Source organism: Octopus bimaculoides, chromosome 18, assembly GCF_001194135.2.
Source record: "Octopus bimaculoides isolate UCB-OBI-ISO-001 chromosome 18, ASM119413v2, whole genome shotgun sequence".
Classification (NCBI taxonomy): domain Eukaryota; kingdom Metazoa; phylum Mollusca; class Cephalopoda; order Octopoda; family Octopodidae; genus Octopus; species Octopus bimaculoides.
In genome coordinates, this window is record NC_068998.1 from 19,095,022 (window position 1) to 19,105,399 (window position 10,378).

Below are 10,378 nucleotides of genomic sequence, written 5' to 3' on the forward strand. Positions count from 1 at the left end.
CCCCCAATGGCAATATGAACCCAGTTGAGAACCACTGAAATACATGATTGAACTGTAAAAAAAAATTAGAATATACAATTAAGGGAGAGAACTTCAGAAGACTGTACAGATAATTAATAAAGAAATGTACCTATCTCCACGATAGGTGTAACATCATCTATCTATATACATAAAATTCTGTCTCTCGGTCAGTTCCCTATGCATTCTCAAGCAGTTCAACCAAATCAAATGAATTTTTACAAGGTAATAGTATCTGAGCCCATGAATGTCAACATGTAATTTTTTTTTTTTCACTTGGATTAAAACAATATAACAGCAGCACTGGTTTGATATTACATAAAAGAAAAAGATATTGTATATTCTAATTTTTTTACAGTTCAGTCATGTATTTCAGTGGTTCTCAACTGGGCTTCATTTTGCCCTTGGGGTTCCATATAAGATTTTGTTGTAAAAAGATCTATATTGTAATGTGAAAGTGCTTGCGCCTTCTTTGAGAGATGAGAGGGAAAAAATAATCTTTGTGCATTTCAGAAGGTTAAATGTTTTAAAAAAAGAACAGAGCAAGTATATAATAAATTCTCTTCAACCTGTTTAAGTTAAAATACACCATGGAGCAAATTAGCATCTGTAACGATCTCCTGCCAACTTACCATAAGACCAACCATGAATGGCTACTCTGTTCAAGTCAATGAAGTCCACGTGTGATGAAAGCCAATGCAATCCTGCTACTTGGTCCTCTAATTCAACATTACCCTGAAAATAAATACAAACCAAGTTAATATGATAAACAGCAACAGTGAAGATAGGTGCCAGGCAATTTACTGTCAATGTCATTTATTACTTATCAATTAACATACATCGGATTAGAAATTTTACCTTGATATATATATTTAATATGGCTGAGATGGTAAAGATGATCAAGGTAATAGCAAAATGGGTATTATGCTTTGCAGTATAGAGTTTGAAACAGCCATGGCTTGGATTCAGACTTTTGTCATTTCAAATTTATCATTAATTCTATCAATATCTAAATAATTAGTAATACAGTAATGTTGATCCAACAGATTACTCTCCCCCACTAACAATCACTTAAGTGTAGCAGTACTCACTTGCATCCAGCTAAAAATTTTTTCTATGGTTTCATGTACAACAAAATCAGATCCTTCCGATTTTTAATGTTAAAATATAAGATTGTTACTTTACATCTCTACTGAAATGAATATTTTTCCCCACTTTTTTTCTATGATTATAAAAGATGTTCAGCCATGAGTTATTTAATATATTCCTTAAAACATTAAGTAAAATATAAGAAACTACTGACCAAACAGCCATTTATATGACTTTCAAACTTGAGGCCTCGATGACAGGATCCTCGTCCATCTATAAGAACAACTGAATATCCCTGAGTGGCTAATGTATGTAAACGGAGAAACCTAAAATATAACAAAAATTCATTCAATGAAAATAAAATGTACATTCAAATGGAAAACTATTGGTCAACAAAGATAAGGCTTCTGGTAAATTGATACAAAAATAAGTAAATTAACTTGCTTAGTTTATACATATATATTTCTAGTTGGGTAAAATTATCCAACTTTAAATCCCAATAACATTTTTCAAAAATTTTTCTGGAACAAATGAATAACAAAATTGGATTTAGCCTAAAAAATTACATCAATATACTAAATTTGAAAATTTTCACTTAATTTTAAAATTTCAAAATCTGTGCCAGCAACAGAAAAGACCCACAAAAGCACATAATCTAAGTTTCAAATTTGCCATCCTCCTGTGATAAACACAACAGCAATTAATATATTCTCATTTGAATCTGCTGGAACACATCAAGAATAAATATGCAGTTCATTGTTCTGAATTTCGCTTTTCACTGTATGATCAATTATTATTGGTTGGCAGATATCAGCATGAATCAGTGAACAGTTTATTTGCTAAAATTATAAACAAGACCATTGGCTCTTGTTAGATTCATCAATTCAAGAGGTACTTCTGGTTGATGAAAGACAATATGTCAAAACACCAGTGTCCCAGAATCCCTTGTACAAATAAATGGAGTGTGTTATGAACGCATATTCATCATAAAGGCGAAACTGTTCTCCTGTGACAAACTCTATTAGCGATTAGCAATATTCACATTTGAGCCTACCAGGAAGTATTAAGAATTAAATATACAAGTCATCATCACAGAGATTTTAACACTTGGTAAACAGACCAGCTTTTATAAAGAAACAAAAGTTTTCCAAACTAATTGCATACAAAAGTTGCAGTCCTTCTTAATAGGATGTATAAAAGCTAATGATGATGACAGTATGATAATGTTGTTACAATTTTGAGCAAAGAAAATCTGATGTAAAAGTCACACAACCATTACCAACTATCTGATAGAGATTGACTTACTTGAGACCTTTAAAGGAGTTATTCACCAGTTGCACCTGTGGACCACCATATACAAACAATACTGTTGGATATTTTACTCCAGGTTCCATATTGTAAGGTTTGTAACACATCCCATACAGCTGACAGCCATCTTCAGTCATGAAATCAAACAGAATTGGAGGTTGGTATTCAGATTCATCCACTGAAAATTGAAATAAAAGAACAACGGAATGAATTAATTGTGATAATGGAACGTTATACATACTAAAAAATACTTCAAGAAATTCATCACCATCATCACCACCACCACCACCATCACACTTCTACCTTTTCTCATAACAGCTCTGATAATATTAGAACCCAACAAATTCTAAAATTCCCTAAAAGTCATTTAAGAAACTTCAATTTTAATTATGGTTTGATATATCCAGTAATAAATGCAATGTACCATATACTTGTGTAAATCCATCAAGCCAACCAACCTAAATGGAACATAGCAGTGCTGCATGTATAGCAACAATCTGACAAGTATTTAATACAGAACGAATATTCATTGTTAAATAGAGTATCAATCTATAAAACTTTTACTTACTCCAACGTTTCATGTATAAATATAACTATTTTCCAAAATCAGTCAACATATGCTACTGTTGCAATTATCAATGGGAAATTTGATATGCATGCATACATGCTCTCAAAGCAGAATTTATCAGCAAAACCTCTGCACTCCTACCAGACATGTGTACACCTAAACACTAAATTTCCTTATCTCTAATTTTCCACCCACTTACAATTCAAATGAACTGCAGATTCTTCAACAAGCTTTTCCTTCTTGACCCTGTAACCACCTTTTCTCTCTTTCTGAAGAGATAAAAAATTTCTTTTAGTTAGCTCCTTAACTCTTTAGTATTCAGATTACTTTGTCAAATGTAATCCTTATTTATTTATACTGTTTTGAATTTGTCGTACATTGTCTTGTAGCTTTGAGATTTCAATGGTGTGATTGCATAGTTTTAGAATGATATTGTAGGGGAGGTGTGAGAGGAATGAACAGTTCAGTTTGAACAGAAAACTGGTAGGATATTTGGGCCAGGTATGGTCAGTTTAAATGCTAACGGGTTAACCCCTAGCTCCACCCAGCCAGGCTGCTTCAAACACATCGTTTACTGATGTCACATCTGTCTCATCATTTCAAACACCACAAAGATAACTGACTGAAAATCTGAGTAAAATATCATCCAAAACTTTGGCTGTACCTCATGTGTTGCACTGCAAATAAACTCTGTAATTCATTGTATATATGTAGCCATAATGGAACACCATTTGGGAGACTAGTTTAGTGAATAAATCTGTTATTTACAAAAACTCTCAGAACAATACCATGACCCTAAAATTTGAATTCTTCAAACCCCTCCTTCAACCCCTCTCAATGTTCAGAAATTACCATTCAACATGGATCCTCTCAAAGTCATTAACAACAAAAGAAATGACTTCCATTTACAATTAGCACAGCTCTCCATCAGGCATATTTATAAATAATTATTCCTTTTCTGATCTTAATACCTCCACTTGTACATTTTTCACACATACAAGTGTTCATATAGATATATATGCACATAGACACACAATCACACCTCATATAACTATGCATTACATGGCTTTCTCTAATTACCTCACCACCATTGCTTCTCTGCTTGTCTGAATATGTGTGTGTACATTAATAGGTATTTATAGTCTTACACTACTACAACCTTTTAGCACCTCCCTGACTGAGATCATCTAGCTCAGGGGTTTTCAAACTTTTTGACTTGCAGACCCCTTTATATTTCAGGCTTTACCTTAGGGACCCCCTTATAAACGCATATGAAATTTATGCATAAATATTTGCTTAAAATAACATATTTTTACATTCATTTATTTAACAGTATATAACAAATAGGTTTATTGTCAATTAAAAGATTTCGATTAAAAAACATATATAAAATCAAATTGTCCATAAAAAGTATTTGCTGTCCACGGACCCCCTGTCTTGTCCTTGCGGACCCCCTGTGGTCCACGGACCACAGTTTGAAAACCCCTGATCTAGCCAATGTATCTCATTACTGTCCTTTCCGCCACCTTTCATTTTGTCACCTTGGCTGTTGACCTCCTATCAACACCATTTCCAGCTGGTTACTAACTCTCCTTTACTCTTCCTACTTTACCTCTTTTCCTCCTCAAGACATTCTTCACACCTTTGGGCTCAGCATCACCGTAAGTATTGCTAAGCAGTTCTTTCACTGACAAGAGATGTTGATTAAAACATCATTATTCTCATCCCTTGCTCTCTCTACCGTGCCAAACTGGGAAACTTTACCAACTGACGATATTCTCTGTTCGTCAACAAAATATTGCGCCGAGGCAATAAAAGTGAAGACACGGCACCCAGCACCATTTTTTACAGGAGTTTTAAACTTTGAAAATATTGCACACAGAGAAAACTTTATCAACGTGTTTACATTAAATAGGCCTCTGAGTTGCATAACGTTTAACTAAAAAAAAAAAACAAGAGAAAATATATGTGGAATCTAAACTTGATAAAAGGACTCTCGTGACAAAATATAGCACCAGTCCAAACAAAAATTGAAAGGTTAAAACAAATAATTATACAAAACTTAAGAACACAAACAACAATATGAATTCATTATAATCTTGACTAAGTTGTACTCAAACAATTACTTTTTATGTACGCTATCTATATTAGTTGGACTGCTACATCTTGATTGTTGCTTTCACTGTTTTGGCTATTGTATGCTCCAGCCTTCTTCAAATGTCTTGTGTCAAACTTGGTTGTTGCATCAGAATTTCAAAACTAAGTCTTTATTTGATCCATGGGGGTTTGATCCATGGGGGTGTGGTACAATGAGAAAACAATGTACCCCTGTGGATCAAATAAAAGGTTAGGTTCAAAATTCTGAATCAAGAACCGAGTTCAACAGAAGACACCTGAGAAGGCTAGAGCATACAACAGCTGAAATGTGGTGAAAGCAACAATCAAGATGAGGACACCAGTCTGATTAATGCAAATCAAGTACATAATATAAATTCCTCGTCTCAGAAATATAGAATTGTATTACTCTTTATCTTGGCGGCAGAGATTTTATTACTATAATGAGTTGATCAAAAAACAGCATATACACAAGTACATTGTGTTTGAAGACTACAGACTGTCATATGTGAAGAGTTAACTCCATACCATTGGCACGTTTCAAGCATTCCAAGTGATAAATCTGCTCAAAGCGACACTACAACCCAACAATAAGGAGAGCTAATTCATTCTTTTAGGGTGATAATCCATATCAGAACAGTAGAAATAAGGGAGACGTGGAACAGAAACAAACCAATACTTGCATCTATTAAATACATACTGGGTTTGATGAGGTGTCCTAAAGGTTCAGAAGAAAGTTGTTCATTGAATTCCGTTAGTCTGCGAACACAGCATCGTGGGGGGCATTCCAAACTACTGTACACGGTTACAAACATTGAACAATCCTATAACAAATAAAATATGTATATAAGTGGACCAGTGATTAGCTTGCTGCAGCCTTATGTTCAACAACAAAACTGTTCAATTTCTTGAAATGTGGAAAAGAGAAAAGATCATTGAAATTAGTAATCAGATAAAGAAACTTAGCTCTATTATTTCAGAAAACAAAATTTAATTCCAAACATTTCCCTACTTTTTAATTTTCAGTTTTGAGAGGAAAGAAAGCAGTGCCCATGATCCTCCAAGACTAGAGAGAAGGAGGAAATATAATCAAACAGGAGACCTGGCTTAAATGCTTGTAATGGACAGACTCAGCTAAAGGCACCCAAAGAGTCAAGTGGTGGTGTTAAAACAGGTGACAAATTCCGTCTACCACACAAGTAGGCAATGGCAGGAATTGAACTCAAAATGGAAAGAATTGGAACAAATACTACAAAGTATCCAGTCTGACATTTTTACTGTCCTGTCAATTCACCAGCTTGGATTAGTATTGCTTTAAAAACTCCCAAAAGGATAAAAAACAAAGTTGACTTTGGCAAGATTAGAACTCAGAGCACTAAGTATAAGAACAAATATCACAAAGCAGTCTATCTGATACTCTAATAACTCAGCCAATTCCCCACTAAACTTAATATGTGTATAAAAACTTTTTGAAAATGATTTTGCTATTTAGAATAAAAAATATAAGCATTTTACTTTGAATTCAGAGTACCTTGTTTAAAATTATTTGAATTACAAAATGTTCAGTGCTTTATCTCTTTAGCATTTAAACCAACTATAACTGGCCCTGTTTTATATTAAAACTGGCCAGATCTGGCCTCTCACACTTACACTGTATTTCTAACGATAAACAATCACATCATCAAAATTTTGAAGCTACAAGATAATGCATGATTAATTCAAAACAATGAGAATAGATAAGCATTACATTTGATAGACTTAGCAGAATGCTAAAGCACTGTATACTGATTAAATTTTATAGTTTACGTAACATACTCCCCTTCTAAGCTTACACTACCCTGACATATTGCTACTCTATGTGATTTTTCTTGAATTATAACAGAAATATGAAGTGAACATTATTTAAGATGAATTTTATTTATACTTACATTATTGAAAGACACATAATGAGAAAAACCTAACTCAGTTAGCCTGATTGGTTCAGCAGGATACAAATAAGATACAACATACCTAAGAAAAACAAATTAGAAATTTAGCAAAACAGAAAAGTTCATATTTATATCTACTTAATATTTCTTCAGACAATGAGTATGTTGACTTTAAAGAGAGTTATGGTAGTGAAACTAGAGCAGTGGGTAATTAACAATCTTTTACATTATCTTTACATTTTATTTAGTACGTGTTTCAGTCAAATAATTGCAGCCATGCTGGGGCACCACCTTGAAGTGTTTTAGTCAAACAAATCGACCTCAGGATTTATCTTCTAAGTTTGGCACTTATTTTATCAGTCACTATTGCCAAACAGCTAAGTTACAGGGACATTACCCCAACACCAGTAGTCAAGCAATGATGGCAGACAAATACAAAGAAATATATATATATATATATATATATATATATATATATATGATAGGCTTCTTTCAGTTTCCATCTACCAAATCCACTCGCAAAGCTTTGGTCATCCCAAGCTATTGGTTCTTATTTTATCAGTCTCTTTTGCCAAACTGCTAAATTTCGGGGATGTAAACACACCAACACTGGATGTCAAGCAGAAGTGAGGAACAAACACAGACACAAGGACACAAACATACAAGACGGGCTTCTTTCAGTTTCCGTCACAAGGCTTTGGTTGACCCAAGGTTATAGAAGAAGACATTTGCCCAAGTGTCTTCTACTTGGGACTGAATCCAGAATCATGTGGTTGGGAAGCAAACTTCTTACTACACAGCCATGCCTACACCTATGCAGATATTTCTGACCCAGCTTATACAAATTCAATCCAATGGTACTAATTATTCTGTGTACAAATTATTTTATTCTGCTCTGAAGATGACAATTGACAATGTAAATCTTATTAGTTTCTCTATCAATTGTATGACAATTTTAAAAGTAATTTTTGTTTAAATTACTTACAAATGAGGTTCCAATACTGTATCCTTGAGGCCAGTAAAATAAACGCGCGCTTTTTCTTCATCAACAAAAAACTATAGAAGAGAATGGGAAAAAAATGTTAATTTCTTTGAGAAAAATTTTCATTAAATTAATAGTGTTATTTCAAATAATATAATTTTCAGCTATTAGTACTAGAAGATAGCCCATTATGAATATATGTTAGACTAGCTACAGTATCTTAAACCTATAATTATATCAATTTGGAGAAATATGAACACAAGAAAGTTTAGTGGTTAAAAAAAAACTAGAATCCTGAAACTTAACAGCAAAGAAATTAAAAACAGAGATAGTTTTACCTTTCCCAAAATCTTTAAAAAATTGTGAACTTAAATGACTTCAACTGAAAATCAAAATATAATATTATAAAACTATATTACATTGTTATTATATCATAATATTTTCCACTATGGGCACAAGGCCAGGAATTTGGGACATGGGGTTAGTCAATTACAGTGACCCCAGTGCTTAACTAGTGCTTATTTTGTCAACTGCAAAAGGATGAAAGGGGAAAGTTGACCTCCATGAAATTTGAACTCAGAATGAAAAGACAAATAAAATGCCACTAAGCATTTTCTCTGGAATGCCAATGTTTCTGCCAGCTTGCTGCCTTAAATAATATACTACCCAATCTAAAAGAAACATCTGAAAACCTTAGAAATACCCTACAATCTAGATGCATTGCAAAAGTCGGCATTACTTGGAACTGCATGCATATTGTGTAAAGTACTATCTGTCTGAGGTCTTTGTTGTGACTTGACAAACAGTACAAACTCTCAGTAGACACAATATCTTAAATCACCAACCTCAAGATATTGTATACTGTGCGACATCTATAATAATAATAATAATAAAGATTTGATTTAAGCACTAGGTCAGCTATTTTGTAGGGGTGTCAAAAGCTTAAATAACGCTAGATGAAATAATATTAGTAGCCACAGCCAAACTAGACCACAGAAAATATGCACTGAAATAACATACGTTGACTAGAGAAGGTTGTAATCATTACGTAATTCAATATGGCTAAGACTGAAAAATCTCCTTATAGAATTAAGACTTTGTAGAAAATGTAATGAAAAATACTAACCTCTTTCGGTAAAACTTCCCATTCTCCAGAAGTTAATGTCACCTCAAAAATTATGTTAGGTTTGAAATATTCTAAAATAAAATTTATAAAGGTTTATAAGTGGAAATAATTCTTTTTATGAAATATAATTTTAACTGCAAACAAATTTATATGGTAATATGGGTTTCATATTCTGGCGCAAGGCCAGCAATTTTCAGGTGAGGGGTAAAGTCAATTACATTGACCCCAGTATTCAACTGGTACTTATTTTATCAAACCTGAAAGAATGAAAGGCAAAGTCAACCTCAGCAGAATTTGAACTCAGAACATAAAGATATAGACACAATGTTGCTAAGCATTTTGCCCAGCATGCTAATGATTCTGCCAGTTCACCACCTTAAATTTAGAAGTTAGTATTAAGATTTAAACATTTGAGAAAAAGCAATTAATACATTCTTTTACTAGTCTCAGACATAGAGTACCACCTTTTAGGGTACAGTAGATAACATTGAGCCCTGCAATATCTACTTTATTGAGCCCATACAGATGAAAAGTAAATTAGACATAGGTAAGATTTAAACTCACAGCATAAAGGGATGTAAACAATTAGCATAAAATATTTTGTCCAATGCACCAGTGATTTCGCCATCCACCCACTTATATAAAGTTTATTTCATACTTAGTGTTATGTACAAGGCTTTTGTTGACCCAAAACTATAGCAGAAAACAATGTGCTGTGCCAGGATATTGAACCCAAACCATGTGATAGGGAAGTAAATTTATGAACCTTGCAACCATGTGAGCACTCATTTTTTATCCCTATTTTTTTTACTGAAATTCTCTAATACAACTGGCACTCCATCGGTTACGACGAGGGTTCCAGTTGATCCAATCAACAGAACAGCCTGTTTGTGAAATTAACGTGCATGTGGCTGAACACTCCACAGACACATGTACCCTTAATGTAGTTCTCAGGGAGATTCGGTGTGACATAGAGTGTGACAAGGCTGGCCCTTTAAAATACAGGTATAGGAAAATAATCACAGAAATATTTCTATTTCTCAAGCAAAAAAATGGTGTCATCATCATCATCATCATCATCGTTTAACGTCCGCTTTCCATGCTAGCATGGGTTGGACGATTTGACTGAGGACTGGTGAAACCGGATGGCAACACCAGGCTCCAGTCTGATTTGGCAGAGTTTCTACAGCTGGATGCCCTTCCTAACGCCAACCACTCAGAGAGTGTAGTGGGTGCTTTTACGT

At 33.7% G+C, this 10,378-nt stretch overlaps 1 protein-coding gene across 2 annotated transcripts in view; it reads right to left on the minus strand.

The window, feature by feature from the left end:
- Positions 1-10,378, minus strand: part of LOC106882202 (dipeptidyl peptidase 9) — a 91,707-nt gene that overhangs the window by 9,337 nt on the left and 71,992 nt on the right. For both annotated transcript variants that reach the window (XM_052974482.1, XM_052974481.1), the window contains exons 10-16: positions 9,135-9,205; positions 8,012-8,082; positions 7,027-7,108; positions 5,799-5,922; positions 2,413-2,593; positions 1,322-1,433; positions 651-753 (exon numbers count right to left, since the gene is read on the minus strand). In XM_052974482.1, the coding sequence (XP_052830442.1) occupies positions 651-753; positions 1,322-1,433; positions 2,413-2,593; positions 5,799-5,922; positions 7,027-7,108; positions 8,012-8,082; positions 9,135-9,205 (744 nt within the window). The remainder of the gene's footprint in view (positions 1-650; positions 754-1,321; positions 1,434-2,412; positions 2,594-5,798; positions 5,923-7,026; positions 7,109-8,011; positions 8,083-9,134; positions 9,206-10,378) is intronic.